This window comes from Jatropha curcas, chromosome 6 (assembly GCF_041381405.1).
Source record: "Jatropha curcas cultivar XTBG-Jc1 chromosome 6, XTBG_Jcur_1.0, whole genome shotgun sequence".
Taxonomy (NCBI): domain Eukaryota; kingdom Viridiplantae; phylum Streptophyta; class Magnoliopsida; order Malpighiales; family Euphorbiaceae; genus Jatropha; species Jatropha curcas.
In genome coordinates this window covers 23,669,102-23,690,227 of record NC_143156.1, presented here as the reverse complement: position 1 = coordinate 23,690,227, position 21,126 = coordinate 23,669,102, and the positions used below count along the sequence as shown (strand labels likewise).

At 34.1% G+C, this 21,126-nt stretch overlaps 4 protein-coding genes across 6 annotated transcripts; 1 reads left to right on the top strand and 3 right to left on the bottom strand.

Moving 5' to 3' along the window:
- Nucleotides 1-379: 379 nt before the first annotated feature.
- On the top strand, nt 380-12,466 carry SAC3A (SAC3/GANP/Nin1/mts3/eIF-3 p25 family). 2 transcript variants are annotated; one of them, XM_012218024.4, is made up of 15 exons: nt 380-721; nt 803-874; nt 2,394-3,257; nt 3,708-3,779; nt 3,909-4,151; nt 4,356-4,469; nt 6,897-6,994; nt 7,167-7,329; nt 7,472-7,963; nt 8,075-8,215; nt 8,352-8,411; nt 9,082-9,212; nt 10,531-10,664; nt 10,755-10,978; nt 11,922-12,466. In XM_012218024.4, exons 2-15 carry the CDS (start codon nt 818-820, stop codon nt 12,021-12,023), a joined length of 2,895 nt encoding a protein of 964 aa, XP_012073414.1. In that variant the 5' UTR covers nt 380-721; nt 803-817; the 3' UTR covers nt 12,024-12,466. The 2 variants fall into 2 exon arrangements, with proteins under 2 accessions (XP_012073414.1, XP_012073405.1); XM_012218015.4 differs by having other exon boundaries at nt 3,708-4,151.
- Nucleotides 12,467-13,202: 736 nt separating this feature from the next.
- LOC105635018 (FKBP-type peptidyl-prolyl cis-trans isomerase) lies at nt 13,203-13,950 on the bottom strand. Its single transcript, XM_012218003.4, has one exon. It carries the CDS (start codon nt 13,882-13,884, stop codon nt 13,315-13,317), a length of 570 nt encoding a protein of 189 aa, XP_012073393.1. The 5' UTR covers nt 13,885-13,950; the 3' UTR covers nt 13,203-13,314.
- Nucleotides 13,951-14,178: 228 nt separating this feature from the next.
- LOC105635010 (dirigent protein 9) lies at nt 14,179-15,632 on the bottom strand. The gene has a single exon (XM_012217990.4). The coding sequence runs from the start codon at nt 15,425-15,427 to the stop codon at nt 14,312-14,314; it is 1,116 nt and encodes a 371-aa protein (XP_012073380.1). The 5' UTR covers nt 15,428-15,632; the 3' UTR covers nt 14,179-14,311.
- Nucleotides 15,633-16,633: 1,001 nt separating this feature from the next.
- LOC105635619 (dirigent protein 25) lies at nt 16,634-20,833 on the bottom strand. Of its 2 annotated transcripts, none has more exons than XM_089723562.1 (3): nt 20,503-20,833; nt 19,397-19,499; nt 16,634-18,574 (listed from the first exon to the last, which is right to left on the bottom strand). In XM_089723562.1, the coding sequence occupies exon 3, from the start codon at nt 17,509-17,511 to the stop codon at nt 16,756-16,758; it is 756 nt and encodes a 251-aa protein (XP_089579688.1). In that variant the 5' UTR covers nt 17,512-18,574; nt 19,397-19,499; nt 20,503-20,833; the 3' UTR covers nt 16,634-16,755. The 2 variants fall into 2 exon arrangements, with proteins under 2 accessions (XP_089579688.1, XP_089579687.1); XM_089723561.1 differs by having other exon boundaries at nt 19,397-19,481.
- Nucleotides 20,834-21,126: the final 293 nt, after the last annotated feature.

Below are 21,126 nucleotides of genomic sequence, written 5' to 3'. Positions count from 1 at the left end.
CTATCAGTCATTACTGTTGATGAAAATGCTTATTAAATACAAATAAAGTGTTGGTTGGGGTGGTAAGTGATTTCAATCTCCTCGTATAAATCGATTGAACTATACCATACTTCTCCTAAATTGTTTATTTTAGTTTTTTAATAAAAATTTGGGTTAAATACATTTAACTAAACGAAATTTATCCTTTGAAAATTTTAATTAATAAAAATATAAATTTTAAACAGTAAAATAAATAAAAGAAAAATGACATTAATCAAAAATTAGCAAAATGACATTAATTAATTAACAATATGATTATGCCAAAATTAAAATTTAAAAACAAGTTAAAGTTGTGGTAGTTTATAACTGTATATATTTAACCCTTAATTCCAAAATAATTATCATTCTCTCTCCCTAACGCCAACACAAAGATTTCATGACCCAAACACGACCCAACATTGACACCCTCGCCTTCTCCTTCCTACTTCTCTCGGATATCTCTTCGTCCCGATTATTTTTCCCTTCTATTTTTTTAAATTTTATTTTCCATTACTAATTCTTTATATATTTGTACTTAACATATACACGACCCATACTTTATTGATTTGTTTATTTATTTTTTGTTCTGTTTTGAATCTCAATTTTTTCCTTCTCTGCTAATTACCTCTCTTCTTTCCCGATCTCTCCGATCATATTGAGCGGATGCTGCAGTTTTTCTTGACTAGGTTTTATTCAATTATAGGTCAGAATTTTTCTTTTATTATTTTTTTCCAATTAGGGTTTTGTGGTTTAAGCTGATTTTTACGTTTTGGTGAATTCTCAGTATGTTAATGTAACGATGAATCAAGGAGTTAATATGCAGAGTATTTCCCATGTCGACCCGAATTCGCTTGAGGTGAAGTTTTTTAGTTCTTTATCAGCTTAACTTATCGATGTTCTAATTGTAATTTTACCTTTTGCTTTTTGGATTTGATTTAGTTGGGGGGCATAATTACTGTTATTCATCGAACATGGAGCAGGATTTGTACTTTCTTTTTGTCGTTCAGCTTCATTACTTGCTTGTTTGAAGTGGATTTTTTTTGCTTTCTTGAATTTGGAGTGATGTTATCAACAATTGTTATGAATTGTTGGTTGAATTCCAAGTTTGCTGTCAATCTTTGCCACATAACGTGATTTTAGGCGAATAGTATGATCAAAGTGAACAATATCTTGGGAGGGGAGCTATTGTGTGTATTTAAGTTGGATTGTAATGATTTGATCTGTAGACTAGATCCTTTGATTTTAATTTGGATATCCATGTTGTTTTGACTGACTGTATTGAAATATTTTGATGTTTGTATTGCAAGTGTAATGATCTGGTTCCTACCTCTGGACTTCTTTTCTAAAAATGTGTGTGGGTTTTAAGTGTTGACAACATTTTTCATGTCTATATTCGCAAGAGAAATTTTTACTGGTTCTATTATTTAAAAATTTGCTGTATGTATATGTGTATGTATATGTATGTATATATGCATGTAGATCTCATGCTTTGCAGTTTATTTTTATGAACTGTTACTTATGAATATCATCTCTTTTGTGCTAAGTTAGCAGATAATCATAATCAGGAAACATTGCATGGATCCTAATTAACTTTCAATTAGATAATAAAGGTTATTTCAGGCATTACCATTGAATTGGGAGTATGATGAAGTTCAAGCTTTAAAGATTTTGTTTGCTGCTGCTAGGAACAGTATTCAATTTTTTGTGTTAAAATTATTTATTTCCTAACCGTTCCTGTGCTTCCCTTTATAAAGCTTGTACTGTTTTGCCTCTTCAAAGTTTGACTCTGGAAGTTGTAGCTTGTATATATGTGAATTAGTAATTGTGGAGTTTTTTTCCCCTATTACGGACATTTTATTCTCAAGGAAATTACATTTAGTGCAAGGGAGTGAATTCAGATTTTCAATAAATGTGCACAGCCCCAAGTAGTAACCTGCCAATTATGATGCGTATCTTCTAAAATGCTTCTATTCTTCACATTCTAGAGAGCACTGTGGATTTAAACTCTCTCTGTTGACATAATAATCTCTACGAATAAGTAAAAGGATTTAAGCAAGAAGTGATTTGCTATTATGGATTCTGCTTATTCTGCCCTTCAATATCATACACCTCTGCTTGTTTAACTTTAATAGTTTAAATTTACTCATTGCTGTTTTTGGAGACACTTATAGAATAGCAATTGCTATTCATGGTCTCTCTAAACTTGCTGCAGTGAAATGTTAGCTAATTATTATTTTGTCTCTCATTTTATCTTTTAGTATCTTTGTGGCTTTCATTTTCTATGTAGTTGAGTTTGTTTCTTTGATTGTTTTAGGATTCGGTTGACTTCTGCAGTTATTTAAACACTAACCAACTTTTATTCACATCTCTTTCAGAGTCGATATGTTGTTGATGCAAGCCAGCCACATGCTTCTTCATATCTTCCGCCCACAACTGAAGCTGCTCCATGGACCATGCATAGGGTGGATAATCGTTCCACAGAATCCACTTATCACCATGATCAGCAAACAGAGCCACCTGCAAGATCTGTCCAACAAGGCCTGAATGCAACATCTCTTGCTAGTTCATCGACTTTGGGGACAGCAAGTGCCTCACAGGACTATAGTAGCTTTGCGTCATACTCGAATCCTACAGATCCATATGGTTATGCGAGCACAGGATATCCAAGTTACTATAATGGCTATCAACAGCAACCTAACCATTCATATTCTCAGCAGCAACCTAACCATGCATACTCTCAGCCTCTAGGAGCATATCAAAACACAGGTGCTCCTTATCAGCCTCTTTCCTCATTTCAGAATACAGGGTCTTATGCTGGCACTCCAAGTTATTCAGCCACTTATTACAATCCTGGTGATTATCAGACAGCTGGAGCTTACCCAAGTAGCGGATACAGTAATCAGACTGCTTTATGGAGTGATGGAAATTATGCAAACTATACAACTCATCAGTATGCAAACTACACTTCAGACACAGCAAGTGCTTATAATTCTGGTACTGCAGCTGCAACTCCAATAAATTACCAACAGCACTACAAGCAATGGGCAGATTATTACAACCAAACAGAAGTAACTTGTGCTCCTGGGACGGAACACTTGTCTGTTGCTAGTACATCTAATCAGGTGAACTCAGCTTCTGGTGTTACTGGGGCATACCCAAATTCCAACAGCCAGCATCCCTCTTCTTTCACCACGTCTTGGAGGCCGGAATCCACTTCATCTGAGTTGCCTTCTTTACAGGTTTGGTTTTTCTTGTCACCTAGAACTTAGAAGAATCACAAACTTCATGAATTACACAAGTAAATTGGTTATTAGTGTGTAATTGTAGTTTAAAACTAAAGGAATTTAATAGACAGTAAGAATGTTGTGCTTCAAAAATTAAGTGAACTAGAATGTTGTGTATTAGATACCGAGAGAATGAAAACCACTTTTGTGGACCGAGTAATCCAGGTTCGCCCCTCTCACCAATCGATATATGTAAAATAGAATGCTATGACTATCTTTATATAAGTGATATCTTTTCCTGATGCCATTATTTTGTTATTGGCTTGTTGCAACACTAAATTTCCAGGTAGTTATTCTGCATTATTTGGTTTATGGCAGACTACCTTTGTTATTGCTTTTGGTTCATTACATATTCCAAAATTTGGTTACTCTACTAACTTTTCCTTTCTCTGATTTTCTTATCAGGGGGGCTCAACTACTAGTGGTACTCATGATGGCTACTGGAAACAAGGAACTTCAAGTTTTCAAAATAATCATGCTAGTCCTACTCCTATGCAACCACACTTTCAAATAACTTTGGATTCAAAATCTTCTTATGATAATTTTCAGGAACAACAAAAGACTAATCCTCAAGTTCCTAATTCACAATATCCTGCTGCTCATCAGGTGCCCCAGAGTTATCAATCTCCTGTACAAACAGTTCCATCACTAGATACGCGAAGGGTAAGCAAATTGCAGATCCCAACAAATCCTAGAATTGCTTCAAATTTGGCTTTGGGTTTGTCAAAACCCGAAAAAGATGGCTCTGCAATTGCTACAGCAGTGGCAAAACCTGCCTATATTGCTGTCTCAATGCCAAAGCCAAATGATAAAGTGTTGTCTAATGATGCAGCGGACTCAATACTTAAGGTATGATTGTTTTATTTATGGAGTTCTTCCTGTTTGATGGTTAACTCTTGATCTTTTGTGACTCGAATGTCCTAAAACCTGATATACGGTTGCCTGGCACCCTTGGATGATTTCTTGCCTTCGGACCCAAAACACCTACTTTATCTATTCGACATTCATAATCTACATTCATGCGATGGTTGGTAACTTTTTTATTGCTTGCAGCCTGGTATGTTCCCCAATTCCCTACGCTTCTATGTTGAAAGGGCATTGAGACGTTGTCAAGATCACTGTGAAAATGATCCACAAATGGCAGCTTGTCAGTCTGTTATGAAGGAGGTCAGTAGCATTAGTCAATAAGCTGCTCTAATTAGCAGTTTGACCTCTGAATTTCAAATTACATTTGTTGATTTACCTTTTCCGGATGGTCCCCCACTTCTTTGATGGCATGATGTTAATTTTGGAACTAATTCCCAAAAAAAAAAAAAAAAACGCACGCTTCCTTCCAATCTGAATTACTCACTTCACGAGTAAATTGTTTTTGAACTTGTGAATTCAAAATTCTAATTCAGGAATTATATATATATATATATATATATATATATATATATATATATATATTGTATGTATTGGGATAAGGATTCTGTAGACCTTTTGACTTGTCTTACTGTTGATGCTCTCATATTCACACTCCCATTCTCATTCTTGCTCCTTGTACTGCTTCCACTTGGTGCATCCCATGCTAAGCCCGCATTTTGTACTTAGCATTGAAAAACAAGTTATCTAATTCCATGTTTCTCATTGTTCAAAATAAAAGTGAATATTTGGCAATAAGCAGACTGCAAAATATATAACATAAGGATGATTTAGTAATATGGAATGAGTCTTGCTGGAATGACGATCTTCAATTGTATTTTCAGTTTTTGTGAAACCATGACCCTCTTGCCACTTTAACATCTGCCCATATCTTGGCTAATGTGATGCGCAATGGCAAGATGTTGGCAAGACAAGCAAAGAACAATGAATACTAAATAGTACCTAAAGCGAAGGTTATTAAAATTGGGGTCCTACATTGAATCAGTGGGGAGGTCTATAGGATTGGATTGGGAATTGTAAGATCCTAGAAATTGTAAATAGAAAATTAAAAATACTAAAAACATTTTTTCATAATCCTTTATTCTTAAAGCATGCCTCATAATTTTGACCACAAGTAGCTAATACAAACATCTGCCACTGGAAGTATTGACCAACCCATAGTTACCTAATTTGCTCAAACTCCAAGGGTACCATTACCTGGGATGTGCATCAGGGATCACGGTGCTTTGGCAATTTGGATTTTGATGGTGCACAATGTGGATCCAAAGCTAGTGATCCAGTTTTTATTTGAAGAAGAAAGGAGATTATGAACTTTTGATATGGAAAACATCAATGGAGCAAAGACAAGCAGTATGTGAGAATGTTGTGATGTGCAAAAGTTTTGTTTTCCCTGCTTTTCTTGTTGGGACAGATGGTGTTTCTCACTCTTTCTTTTTTCTCCTCCTTTCAAAACTTAACTCCCATTCTCCCATTTTAAATTTGCGCCTTCTTTAACATAGTACCTTTGGGCATTCTCTAATATAATACCAATGGGCCTTGTTCTGACTGTTTGCTCTATTATGGTCTTATTCTTTTTATGAAATGAGTTATCAGCGCATTTTGACTAAGTAAATCATTATACATTTAAAAATTGGTTTAGAAAATTTTGTAATATGGCCTTTAATATTTAAGCAAAAAAAAAAAAAAAAAACTTAATGAATCTTAAAAATGCAATTCATGCACCACATTCCTTAGATATACAACAATAATGGTCTTCATTAACATTATTATTATGTGCATGGATGGAAAGATAAAACTCTTAATCTTTTACTCAACTTATATAACTTAAATTTAGTTTTCGTATTTTTGTCTTATATTCACCATGTTGTTTTTGTACTTCAGTATTTGCTTGTTAAAGTAAAAAAAATAGATGGAGAATTACATTTTATTAGGAAAAATAGATTTTTTATTATCTTCTGCATTTTTAATAACCTTTATGGACTTGTTTAATTTCCTTAAATATTTGGTTTTAGTTCTTCAAAATAATTAGATCTGAAACCATTAGTAAAACAATTTTTTTATTAGTATTTGGAAAATTTGGTAGAATCCTACTTTGGACCCCAATTCTGAAATGATCTCATACGATTCTGTACAGTCTTAAAAATCCTGAACCAATTTTACAATTATTCTTCTAGTGGAAGAATTCTACAAGCTGGATTGATCAGCCAAATTTCGACCTGGATGGGGATTTTAACAACCATGCATAAAACCACACTGAGAATAGAACTACATAAATATTCTGGTATGAAGTTTTTGGTAACATTAAGTATGCGTGCCATACTATAATATTTGATCATCACTTTCCTGTTGATTACCTCACATTTGTTAATTCATTGTTTATTTTCTTTGTCCTACTTCAATCACATTTAGAAGATTTGATAGTTAACAAGCTTTTGGTAGTGGATTGATTTAAATTTTAACCGTTATTCAAATTGAGGCTACATGTGCTGAGTGCTGTTACTTGAAACAATTTCTTTGTCTGTCCTTTGCGGTCGTTCATTTTTATAGATCTTACCTAGCGGGCTATCTAATACATGCATCATAAATGATATCTTACTTTCTTGCTAATGTTGTGGTTCCTTTTGAATTTTGGTGACATTTATGTCAAGTATTTCTCTTCTTCTTGTCCAGATTATTACTAAGGCAACTGCTGATGGCACGCTTCACACTCGGGACTGGGATACTGAGCCCCTTTTTCCTTTACCAAACCCTGATTTGCCCAATAAGGAGTGTGTATTCTTTCTCTGTCCATATCTTGTTATTTATGTCTCTCTCTTTATTCTTGTTATTTTGTTCCTTTCATCACTTTCGTAATCTAATTTCTGCTTGTAGGAATGAAAATTTGGACACAAGTTGTTTATTCTAGTAGTGCTAATTTCTAATATCTTTTCTGGGCCATAGGAGTTCACAATCTTCAACTCCTGTTGCTTTATTACCGAAGTACAAAAGGAGTCCAAGTAAACGATCTAAAAGCCGGTGGGAGCCTTTACCTGAGGAGAAGTTGGTTGAAAAACCTATTTCCATCACTATTGATAGTGTAAAACATGCTGGTTGGGATAGGAAGGTATATTTTTTTTGTTCATATTCTACTATTTAGTTCTTTTAGTGTGAAGGTAATATCTCTGGCTTTTGCATGGCTAGCAATTTAGTGTTATTCAAATGATTAAATCTGGTTTTTATCATACTAATTTTATTTCACACTGCAGCCTTTAAGTGGGAATTCCGACAGCAAGGATGATGCCTTCGGTGACATTAAGTTTTCTTTACCAGAGAACAAAACGAGTAAAAGTGCACAGAGACCATTCAAGAAACAACGTCTTGCTGATGGTTTCAATGGCGTTGAAAATGGTGATGTGTCAAGTGATAGTGATAAGGAACAAAGTTTAGCAGCTTATTATTCTGGTGCAATAGCACTTGCAAATTCACCAGAGGAAAAAAAGAAACGTGAGAATCGCTCTAAGCGTTTTGAAAAGGGGCAAGGGCATCGATCAGAAATTAATTACTTTAAACCGAAAAATGCTGGAGCTGGAAATTTGTACAGTAAACGTGCTAGTGCTTTGATGCTTAGCAAGAATTTTGATGACGGTGGAAGCAGAGCAGTTGAAGACATTGACTGGGATGCACTTACTGTTAAAGGGACCAGCCAAGAAATTGAGAAACGTTATTTGCGCCTCACTTCTGCACCTGATCCTTCCACTGTAAATATCCGATGTTTTGCTTTTCTAGTTCTTTTTAATTTTCTTAGATGGCAAAGTCCAAGAGTTCATTTGAAATGGAATTATTTTGATTAAAATATATGGTGTTTACAGGTGAGGCCAGAAGAAGTTCTAGAGAGAGCTCTGCATATGGTTCAAAATTCCCAGAAGAACTACCTTTATAAATGTGACCAATTGAAGTCTATTCGCCAAGATCTAACTGTACAACGAATACGGAATCAGCTAACGGTTAAGGTATATTTGATTCTTTGATATCAAAAGTTTCATGGTTTTTAATTTGGTCAAAGCTTCACTTGAGTTTAGATGAGTGCATATATATCAGAATTGTGGGTCTTTTCATAGTTAATGCTAATCTTTTAATCATTTTCAGGTTTATGAAACTCATGCTCGGTTAGCGGTGGAAGTAGGGGACTTGCCCGAGTATAATCAGGTTGGTCACTTTTTTTAGTTGGCTGAGAAACATTTTTGATTCTTTCTCACAGGACTGCCTTTCTTTCTTCTCTTTTCTTTTCTTTTCTTTTATTTTTTGGCATTAGTTATGCATCAATGATTTCACGGTCTTCTTCTGAAGTCATTTTCCTTCTAAGGGCTAGCCTCCTCATTCTTCTAAGGAAATAGTTCTGCATTTTCAATGTGACATTACCGATGGCAGTTAAGTCTAAAGAGTTATATCTGTGGTACAATCAAAGACCATTGAGATGTTGAAGAATGTTTAAACTGTGTAGAGGAATGGTGTGTGAAAAGTATGAGTTTTTAAGATACCTATTTATTACGTCTTCTGTGTCATACTCAATTTAGCTTAGTGAAGTTTTAGCCTACATTCTCGGCCTTTCTTCTAACAATTATTCAAAAACCAATGCTTATCAGTGTTATCTTTACTGCATATGCATGTTAGTCATTTATAAGCTAGAAGCTTGGGTCATAGAAAGTTTGGAATCTAGTGGCATTTGACAGCCATAACATGCAAATGAAATGCTCAGATAGACATCTGAAACAATCAAGAAGTTGTTTCTTTCAATACCATATTATTTAATGCTTTTAGTATATGATAAATATAATTCACATTGATGCTTATACTTTGATTCAATTCTTTGTGTCAGTGCCAATCACAATTAAAAACCCTCTATGCTGAAGGAATTGAAGGATGCCATATGGAGTTTGCAGCTTACAACCTACTTTGTGTTATCTTGCACTCTAATAATAACAGAGATCTTGTATCATCAATGTCGAGGTTAGTAAAATTAGCATAATTTTGGCTTTGTTAGAATTTTGTTTTAACATATATCTTAGTTGAGGTCCCCCATTACACGGTTACTTGATCATGAACTGCATTCCTGGTTATGTGCATATTGATGTTTCTCTGCCATATATATGCATTTTGTGTTGATAGTTATGATAAATTGATGACATGATATTTTTCCTCTTATGGATAATTCACTAGTGAATTGACTAATTTTTGTTCGGCAATATTAACTGTTTTAATGGATGTTAGCTGTCATAGTAACTATTAGTTTTTAGCTGATAGATAATTTATATAGTGGTTTAAGTTAGAAGTCTTCGGTAAAAATAATTGTTTAACCTAAAATTACATGAACGGACATTAGTTGTTTAATTAGCTGAACTCGGAAAAAAAAACAATGGATATGATTGTCAAAAAAATTTAATTAATTTATGTGAAACGCTAAACGTTAAAATGTTGAACGTTGATGAAAAACTCCCTCAACTTCTAGAAGTTATTATAAATACTATGTTGCCGACGATACAATTAATAGAGATAGAGTTTTGACTTAGTCAAAGACGCTAAAAGCTAGCTCAAAACTGTTGTAGGAAAGCATTAGTTCAAAACTGTCTTGTTTTTTGATGTTCCATTTTCAGCTTTCAGAAAGCATTCCACTCATTCATCTTGATGTTTTCAAATACATCTGTTTGTGCACTTGCTAAATTACAGTTGTAGAACATTCCCCATTGTGAAAAAATTTTTAGCAGTTTTGCATGTGGTTTTAGTACTATAATGTTTGCTTTCGGTAATGGTTGGTTGATTATATTTACTTTACAAATATTGCTTAATTTCTGAAACAACAGCAGCATTAATGCTTTACCCATGGTTGTAAAATCTTTTTTTTTTTGTGGTCACTATTCCTGATACAAGGAACTATTCTTTGAGAAACTCTATTCTATGTTGACTGTTTTCTTTGGCTTTGACTAATTTATGTGGAGTTTTAAAGTATTTTGGAAGGCTCATTTACCTTCTTTGATTGTTCTTTCTCTTTCTCCTTTCTTTCATAGCACATACTGCACCAAAGATTTGGAAAGATGGTTAAAATTTTATCCAGACTGCATATTCTCTATCATTCTTTTAATGCACATGTGCTTCTCTTCTTCTCTTTTTTTATTTATTTTTTATTTTATGGGTAATGTATATGGTGTACATGGAGTGTGCTTATCATGTGCTGATTCTACATTCATAGAAGCAGATTGTTCCCCCTCCATTAAATACTTCTTACAATAACCTTGAATAATAAATACAATTTTGTTGTTGGAGTGACCAGATTAACAAAGGAAGCTAAGAAGGATAAAGCTGTTAAACATGCTCTTGCAGTTCGTGCAGCTGTCACCTCGGGAAACTATGTTATGTTCTTCAGACTTTATAAAACAGCTCCTAACTTGAACACGTGCCTTATGGGTGGGTATATATTTTGAAATTCCCCCTTTTTTCATTTCTAGTGATTAATTCAATGTGTGATAAGTCATGATAATTTTTGTATTTTTGCAGATCTTTATGTTGAAAAGATGCGGTATAAGGCTGTGAGTTGCATATCACGTTCATATCGCCCTACAGTACCTGTTTCATATATTGCACAGGTTTTGGGCTTCCCCAGTGCAGCTGAAGGACATGACCAGGACTCAGCTGGATTAGATGAATGTATTGAGTGGTTAAAAGCACATGGGGCATGCCTCACGGCAGATGGTAGTGGAGAGTTGTTGCTTGATACGAAGGTATTTCCAATTTTGAATTTTTCTTTTGGTGTAATTTTCACAGGAATGTTTATTTCATTCCTGTATAAGAACCAAGCTTTGGAAGTCCAGTCCTGTCAAGATTTAGTTATGTTTGCTTTCAACAATTTAAGGTCTAGTGAGGTATCAGTAGCATTTGCTTTCAACAATTTAAAGTGTAGGGGGCCAAATGAAGTTATTCTTTCCTTGCTTAACTCACCTAAATAGTTTGGTTTTTTCAGTTTTGTAAATTCAGCACAACTTGTTTTTACTCAAACTGAACAAAAAAACTGACCTGAATGAAAAACTGTAGACTAGCAAAACATTTCAGTTTCAGTTTCGTTTGGTCTGGCCCTTTCGATTTTTTTAATACAAAAAATCAAATAGAACCAAAAATAACTGAAAATTCAGGATTTAAAATGAACTGAACCAAATTTCAGAATTAAGGCCGTTCGGTTTGGTTTTTCAGTCAAAACTGAATGGTGATCACCCCTTTCTTTCATAGTTTTATTGGATCACATGGATATATGCTCTCTGGTTTTCTAAAGGCCAGATATGGCTACCATATGAAAGACCATTAGTGATGGAACCAGAATTGGCAGTTGGTATAAGATGATTAAAGCTTTCCAGGATCTATGCAGATTTTCACAACATTTGTCATGGAGACACCAAGTTTCCAGTTTCTTTTCCCTGGCTTTGCAACCCCATCAGCAGAGCATTTTGGTCTCTTTTAGTTCTCTATTTTTTGTTTAGCATACTGTTAATGACCTAATTAGACTTAGGAACCGGGTCCAGTGGGTTATGGTTAAAGCATGTTTCAGTTTTTTGTGGATGAAATTTGTGTTGAATGACCACATGGTATAAGCTTTTGGATGTTCGGTTAATATGTATGCTAGTTCATTGGTTAATGTTTGTTTTGAATTAATGTTGAATGTTTAATGTGCAGGCTTCTTCTTCTAGTCTATACATACCAGAACCTGAGGGTTCTGTGTCACACGGAGATGCTACTCTGGCTGTTAATGATTTTCTGACACGGACAACCTTGTAGCGAATGCGGTTGTATCTAGTTGTATTTTGATTGCTTCAGTAAAAGAAAAATCATGGAAATTGTGCATCCCTCAACAATATGATGTACAAATTGAAGATTTGGGTTAATTTTCTGACTTGGAACTGAGAGGTCAAGCTGGCAGAGGGATTGCCTGTAACTTTAGCAAGAGTAGTTGATAGATGTACAAAACGAAACACACGCACGAGGAATAGAGCACAGATTCCCCTTTAGAATCGCATTGCAGAGGGACAGAGAGAGCTAGAAAGAAGCACCTTAACATAACGCTTTAGATTCTTCCTTTTTGTCTTATAAAACAATGATTCATTTTTTAATTGGGGAGGATTGGAAAATGTTAAATATTTTACTCAGAGATGAGAAATGAAATAAGCACAAATAGCTCTGTTGTATGTTTTATTAATTACAATTTAATGATTTTTTGGGCATGCATCTGTTTTTCTTTAGCCTTTTTTGAAAAAGAGAATTTAAGGAAACATTTAATGCATATGAAACAGAAAGATGATTTTCTTTTATCAATTCAAAATTATGTATAGATAGAAAAATTATCTTTTTGTGTCATTCTAACCTATTAGCAGGTAAACATGACTAGTTACATATATATGTCATTTATTCTTTGTAAATTTCTACTTTTTTTCAGCAGAAAGAAAATTGGTAGAAAATCTTTTATTTCTCTGTTATAAATTATTTTTTATATATTTTAATAAATTTAACCATATCCTTATTCTAAAAAAAAATCTAGGCAAAATCTAACTGCATCTAATACTTCTTGAATATATATTATAATATTATAAATCAAGTAAAGGAGAATTTAAAAAAAAAATAACAATAATATATTCTTTTAGAGAAACAAACAAAAATGTTTAAACATTTAAAACATGTTTTAGTAATTAAGTAATCATTTTTGTTTTTAGCTTAAGTAATATTTATTTATTCATTAGTAGGTATGAAATTATTAACATTCTACACTCTAGTTTTATCAAAACTGAGCATTTTGATAAAATAGGTTAATTTATATATTTTACAATTAATAGTTCATTATTATAATTCTCTACTAACTTGGCAACTAATAGTTCATTATGGGAGAATTGGCAAAATTACCAGAATTTTTCCTTTTTCTTCCAATTAAAAAAATATTAAAATAATAAGTAAACAAGTTTAAAATCCACAAAACAAAAATTATTAGATTAACCAAACCCAACATAATTATTAATTAACACAAAATTTTCCAATAAAAATTTAAAAACAAAAGGAATATTAGAAATTCTTAAAAATTTCATTCTTTGGCCGGAGAAGGAGAAGATTGAGGCCAAACGCTAACTTTCTCCTTCTCATACTTAATATACAAACCAGCAACCGCCGCTACGAAATACACCTGAATTAAAACTATTGCCGGCGTGTGGTAATTAATTACACCTTTACCAGTCGCCAACTCCACCAAAATTAACGCTGTTAACCCCAAAATCGCAATCCGTCCATTTAACCGCTCGCTATACGGGCTAAACCCAAACTCCACTTTCAAACCATCTGACACCGGCTGCTTTAATGCCACCGGCGGTAGGTACATTCCAGATCCTGATCCAGATTTCGATACTCCTTTCTTGGACTTCCTGACCTCAGCTTTCTTTCCGGTTCCGCTTCGGTAGCGGAGGCGGACGTTGGATAGACGAGACTCGAAAGGGTCGCCATCGGATTCAGATGCGGATACGGGTTGGGAAGGTGAATCATCATCGGTAGTGGCGCGAACGGTGAAGGAGAAGCAGTGGGGCTTGAGTGTAGAGGGGAATGAAGCGCGTGGAGAAGCAAACGGTGTCGTTGGGAGTTGGAGAGTGGGTAATGTTGCCATTGACGTTGGTTTGTTTGTCCGTCTGTTTGGATAGAAGAATAAAGTATTGTGTTTTCGATTTGGATATATTTTAGTGGTTGGAATTGCTTACAAGTGAATGGGAGTAGTTAGGGCCACGTGTATATGTATGCATATATTTTATGCCAAAATGTGTTTTTTTTTTTTTTTTTTTTTTCTTTTTAGATTTTTTATATGTTAAAATTAAAATATATTATATCACATTATAAGAAAAAAATTTTTTTTTCCTTCTTTAGTAAATTTTCCTTATTTTTTTCAGCCAAAACCCACAAAGCATTTCTCATTCTATTTCTCGATTCATTTTCTTTCATAGATAGCATGAGATAGTCATTCAAATTTCCAAACACACACGGTTACACAAATATTACCATATCTAGCAAATAAAATCAAACAAACAAATACACCCATTTTACTCAGACAGGTAAACATTGAAATGCATAACAGTATCTACACCGTCTGTTACGTGTTGATTCTCCTGAGGAAGAGTTTCAACAGTCGCATACCCTTTTCCATTCTCATACTTTCCGGTTCCTCCGATCACCGCAATCTGTGATGTGTGCGACGCAGTCCTATGTACTCCAAAGAAACTAATAGTATCTTCAACGTGGCCATTACCTTCCCCATGCAACATAATAGTTAATGCCATGGTATGGCTTGTTCCGTCCAGTGAGCTTGCCAAATAGAAGCCCTGAGCCTTGCCCATTACGGCGGAACCCAGCTCATGCCCTTCTGTTAATTCGTCGTCAATCACTGTTATTGACCCAAACATGATCCTTTGTAATGTGGACGATGCCGGAATCTGGCCGGCGCTGACAAACGGTTGGTTGTTGCTGTTGACAACGTTGTTGTTGTTACCACTGTTTTGTAGTACAGTACTAGTACCGGTTTGGCCTGGGTTTAGGCCTGTGATTAATGGGGCTGTGTTAGGGTTTATGAGGTTGTTAATATTGTCAATGTTGGTTAGTGGGATCCCACCTTGGACTGGGAAGAAGTTGTTGTTCGGTTCTGAGAATGGAATTCCATTGATGTCGGTCCGGGCAATGATTCCGGTGACCACCCGCACTGACGGGGTGGATCCACCTAAGATATCGTGCATAAAGAAAGATAATTGGGGAGCTGAGGTAGCAGGATTTGCCACCGTGGCACTTGTAGGCACAGCGGTGGCCGGTCCACTAGGTGATGTGGATGTGGTGGTAGTGGGAAGAGGAATTGGTGCTGCAACAGTAATGGGAGGAGTTATAGGTGCCACATCAGCATCCGGTGCTTCCACATCAGCATCCGGTGCTTCAACAGTTGTAGGGACTTGTGGTACAGGGAGTGGTGAGTCAGCCTCATCAGGAGCAATGGCAGGAACTTGGCCACTTGGCAATGTAGTAGAGGGAGGGATAGTTAATGTGGCAGGCGGGTCCACAAAAACCGGATTTTGTGGATCCACGTCATCAAGGACTCTGGCTGAGTTGGCAGCAGAGAAAGTGATGGCTAACAAGAATATGTGGATAGTGGCTTTGAGTAATGCTTTAGCCATTTTGGTGTATGAGTTAGTAATAGATGCAAGTGATGAAGAAAGTAATAATGTGTTTGATGGAGAAATGAGGAGTCCATTTGGGTATATATAGAGAAAGAGGAGAATGATTAATTTAGAAGTGGATTTGATTAAATGGAGTTGGTTTGTACATTCTCTTAGTTGTAATACCAAATACCCTTAAATGGTTTGAGCATGATTTGGTGAAATTGACCATAATTATTGAATTTTGTGTAATCTGAATTGGACATTAGTGTTTGTGCATGCCTATAGGTTTTGATTGATTAATGATGTTTGAGCAGTTAAGGTGGCAAAATTAATTTTTTGATTAGTTAATTAATATTCTTTGAGGATCTGTCTACTCTTAATTTGGCTCACCAAAGAGTATTAAGTTATATGTATTTTCTACAGCAAAAACAAATTTTCATTCGCATATAATTAGTTTGTAAAAAGGAAAAAAAATATGAAGTCTTTCTTTGTTGATAGTTTTACAATAAACTGCATATCAAATAGTTAATTACTAAATATATTACAATAAGCTGATTGTGAATAGCTTGCTTGCTAGTAATCTACAACCAGCTCAAAACTTGTATCTCATCAACCATTAAAACAAAGGGACTATTATGATTTTTGTAGAGGGTGTATTTTAGTTAGAGATGTTCATTTTCATATGATCCGATCCAAATTTATTAGATAAAACCCGATTCGTTTATAAATGGGATTGTTACGGATATATACGAATATCCAATTTGAGACAATCCGATCGTGATATATCCAACAAACAAAAATTTAGACGTCTAATATTGGCAACTATATTATCTGTTTTTCATAATGATGTAGATACTAAAACCCTAAAGGGTGGCAAAAAGAAAAAAAAAAAGAAAAAGAAAAAGAACCCTTGTCTACCAAATATAGGAATAGTCTTTGTTAAAAATATATTCAATCTCTTTATCCTGTATCACCTGTATAACCACTTTAACCTCAGTACCAGATATCTCTAAAACGTAATATATCGTAATTAAAGACTTTTACTTATACAATATCCTAAAATTGACCAGTGATGATAATGAGCATCCACTGCTCAAGAACATGAGCATAGTTTTTCTTCTTCTTTAATTTCTTCTTTAGAAAAACTTATTTCCACGACAAAATGTTAATTATCTCTGCAATTAGGATTACACTGTTAATATATAATTCATGAGAGCAAAATAACAGGAACAATATAGTTATATTTATATTTCAAGTTACAACAACAGAGAAAAGATTGACAAATCAATCCTTAAAACAGTATTATTAAAAGTAATTACATAAGTGATTAGTAAAACTTTTGACTAACTAAGGTAAACATTGAAAGAAAGGAGTTTCTTAATTCCATTTTCTTCCTCTACTTCATTAACAGAACTTCCATTAACAGCCTTAATCACTGCATAGCCATTAGCACTCTGAAATTTCCCTGTTCCACCAATTACTGCAATATGAGACTCAGGCACATCCCTCTTATAAACCCCAAAAAATTTCAGTTCATCTTTCGACTCACTTGCGCCAAAATTTGCTGTTATTGCCACCATATGGCTATTTCCATCTTCTGAACTAGCAACAAATATCCCTTCTGCTTTTCCAACTACTAAAGACCCATACATTGCACCTTCAAACAATTGCTCATCAATTTTTGTCACAGTCCCAAGTTCCAACTCTTGTAGAGTAGCCTTAGCCGGAAACGATAGCCCAATTTTCGAAAACTTGAGGGTCTCCGATGAAAATCCGGCCACAGCGGATTGTGGTAAAGGGATTCCTTTATTAGGAGGAAAATAGCCTAGAGGTTTAGAGAATGGGATTTGGCTAGTGAATTTAGTGGTTGTAGGTTCTTGTGATGGGTGTGTCACATTGAGTATATTTTGCATTAGGAAAGCGATTTTGGGATTGTGCTTATTGTTGTGGGAATGTTGATGAGTTGGGGTTGGATTGCCAAAAGTCCTAGCTGAGGAGGATTGATTGATGATTGTCATTAAGAAGACTAGAAAAATTATGGCTAAAATAGAAGAGAGATTTGCCATTTTGGTGTGCATGTTATGATGGGTTTGGACCATGCTTTTTTAGTACCAATAGTTACCAACTATGGTCCCTTATAAACTAAAAAGAGAATGGGAGATTGGGTATTAGGTTTGTTTTTGTTGAGGTTGTTAAAATGGTGCAGTTGAGTTTATGGCTTTTAGGCTTCTCTATTTTTAATGACTTAAAGAAATTAACAGGAGAAGAAAAATTGAAAAGGAACAAGGATGAAACAATGGCACACTAGAATCTAGAAGAAAAGGGCAATTGAATACTGAGGGTTCCTGAATTTTGTACATTTCAAGGTCATGCATGTTTGGTTTTGTTATATAAATTTGCCCTGAATTTTATTATTTTAAAATATTCTCAATTTTCACTTTTGATTTATCAAATATTTTAATTTATAGAATTAAATTTATCGAACATTTCTAACTTACACTTTCAAAAAAGCTAAATACCATAGAAAATATATTTTAAATAACTCATTTTCTACACTTTCAAAAAAAAAAAAAAAAAAAAAAAGCTCATCTTCTATTGTTTGTTGTTATATTGCTTAGTTAAAAAAAATAATTTACAACATAATAAAATTATTAAAAATTATTAGCAGATTTTGAAAATTCTCTTATTAAATATAAAAGCACACATAAAAATTATAAACTATGATAATTGCTAGTGAATGCTATTAATAATATGTATTTATCCTTAAGGATTCCAAGAATTCTTGTCATACACTCCTTCAACTTTTTTTAATAATAAATTTGCAAAATATTTTCATATTTGGAAAAATAAAAGGGCCTAAATTTTTATTTATTTATTGTCACGACCCATTTCCATGGATCGGACCGGCACTAGGACCTGGGTGGGCTTAAGGCCCCCGAACCCGTAGTAAGTCTATATTATGCAAATCTCATTTACTATTCATAATTGTGGATACAGGCTCAATAATTTATTTCAATTATATATCACTAGTACAGTTCATCTACAACCCACTAGAATATAATTGCGGAACTCTACCTGTACATTTACATCATCATTTATTTATCGTTTACAATCTTCTATACTTATGTCTCAACTCCATAACATTTTTCTTTCTTCTATTACCTGAAAAAAAAAAAGGTAGGCAGGGGTGAGCGCCAAACTCAATGAGTAGGGTTCGATAACCCTCTCACCCCACACAATCATACAGATGCTAAAATATTTTTATTTGTTTATCGATTAAATTTATGATCATGCAGTGTCACACAAATGACAATACAACAGCAACCATAATTAGTATCACATTCATATAATCACATCACGTGGAAATTAGTCAATGGCACCACCTAAAACCCCAACGAGCCGTCCTCACACATGGCTCGCCCTCTCATACATGTGCACCAGGGAGCCGACCCCCATACGGCCAACTGGTCTAATCCTCACTGACCAGTCCTCTCATTGTTTTTCCATTCTCTCTCTTTTTTTTTTTTTTTTTTTTAAAAAAAAAAATGCCAACAGGAGGCAACCCTGTGGTTTCCATCCAATCTAGATCATCAAGGGCTCACAACAGGAGACCACCCTGCGAGCTACAATCAAATCTAGATCATCAGGTGCGCAACAACAAGAAGCCATCCTGTGGTTTTCCGTATAATCCATATCATCAGGTGCACACGGGGGCGCCGATCTCCCATTTACCCGGCTGACGGTCAAACTTCATATCATATCATATTCAGGATCCATATCACATATACCGTCCTCACAAACCCATAGTGGTCCACTTCATCCCAATTCCACACAAACAAGGCACAGCAATATCACATCACAGGTAATCAAGCATTATTTAATATCAACAAATAGTGCATCACAATATAGCAGTAATGCATGATAACATTTAGTCGTGAATGCATGAATGCAGGCGGATGAGGCGAATTATCTAACACTACTCACAGTTTTTTTGTTGTCCTTAAAAGGACTGCCTTTCTTATTGTGCGCTCCCAGCCTTTGTCTTCACAGTCCGAAACTTTATAAGTATCTATATAATAAGAAAATTCTACATAAATAAGAAAATTCTACATAAGAATTCTAATTTGGAAAATGCAGTTTACATTCATTTATTTGTTTTCATTTATTTGTTTTCGTTACTCGTCGGTTCACTAACTTATCAAACTAAACTGTATATCTATAGTGCATCTTTATTTTATTTATTTCTTCTAATTTATTCGTTAAGTAAAACGTCTAATTATTTGGTAATTAATATTTTATGATACTACTAATCAAAATATTTAATATGATTAATAATAATAATATTAATAATGATAATACGATTGATCATATAATATTCATAACGTTAATAACTTTAGTTGGTATTTAATTCACTGAACTATATATAAATTCGTTCCTCTTGTTTATTTATTTATTTGTTTATTTATCCCTCTCATAATCTTATTCTATATTTTTAATTTCTATGAATAATTTAATCGCTATAAGTAATTTAGTTTCTAAAATACAATTTATTTTCTACCGACTTTTCGGCAGCATCTCCCCTAAAATTTGGATTATCCACCTGTTAAAATATCAACAGCTTATCTAATAATTTCAAACCACACAGCCCATCCATCGGGCAATTAATCAAATAACATTTTCCCATCCTCCTTCAATCTCAACATCACCACACAATCCAATTTATACATTACAATAACATTATTTTTAAACTACCTTAATTATATCAACACTAATATTATAAAGCTATTAACTACTCACAATTACCAAATTAAATTAACCAAATTAATTTACTACAAATAAAATTAATTTAATTAACTAACATTACTAACATTAACTTAACTAAACTAATTGACTACAAATAATAAAATTAATTTCATTAACTAATACTACTAAATTAATTAACTGCAAATAATAAACTTAATTTAATTAACTAATATTATTAACATTAACTAAATCAACTAAAATTATTAAAATTAAACTAACTAAATTTAATTAACTATCATTAATAAAATTAAATTAATTAACTAAAATGCATTTAAATTAATTTATACCCCGATATAATTTTTTTTGTTGAATTTCTGCTAGCTTGGTGATCGGAGGCGTGCTGGAGCGGCGGCTAGGCGGTGGCGATGGCGTGACGAGCTGGGTGAGGCGCGGCGCTTGCTCGATCGAAGGCAGAAGGGGCTGTGGTGGCGCGATGAGCTAGAGGAGGAGCTGGCAGTGACGCAGACCCAGTTGCAGGGAAGAAGAAAGGGAAAGAAAGAAAGAAAAAGGAAAGAAAGAAAGAAGAAGAAGAAGAAGAAGAAAGAGGAAGAGAAGAAGAGGAGAAGAGGAGGAGGAGATGAGGTCGACGCAGGAGAGGAAAGGAAGAAGAAGAAGAAAAGAAAAGAAATAAAGTATGTCCAATTTCTAGATGATTCCGGTTCGATCCGAACCGGATTGGTCTGATTCAACGACTCAGCTAGATTTTTACTCGATTTGCAGGTTTTTCACATGATTCTCAGGTTATTCATTTGGTTTTCGAAAAATCAATTTGATTTTCGGGTCCGGTTTGACTTATTTTGTTTATTTAGTTCGGTTTCGCAATATTTTCTCTATTTACTCAATTATAATACAATATTAATAGTAATGATATTTGATTTTAAGACAATTAATTTATATTGCAGTTACATACA

Coding starts and splice junctions, on each gene's coding strand:
- SAC3A (XM_012218015.4), top strand. CDS start 818: ATGAATCAAGGAGTTAATATGCAGAGTATTTCCCATGTCGACCCGAAT. Junction 8,412..9,081: donor ACTTGCCCGAGTATAATCAG/GTTGGTCACTTT, acceptor TCTTTGTGTCAG/TGCCAATCACAATTAAAAAC. Junction 10,979..11,921: donor AGTTGTTGCTTGATACGAAG/GTATTTCCAATT, acceptor TTTAATGTGCAG/GCTTCTTCTTCTAGTCTATA.
- LOC105635018 (XM_012218003.4), bottom strand. CDS start 13,884: ATGGCAACATTACCCACTCTCCAACTCCCAACGACACCGTTTGCTTCT.
- LOC105635010 (XM_012217990.4), bottom strand. CDS start 15,427: ATGGCTAAAGCATTACTCAAAGCCACTATCCACATATTCTTGTTAGCC.
- LOC105635619 (XM_089723562.1), bottom strand. CDS start 17,511: ATGGTCCAAACCCATCATAACATGCACACCAAAATGGCAAATCTCTCT.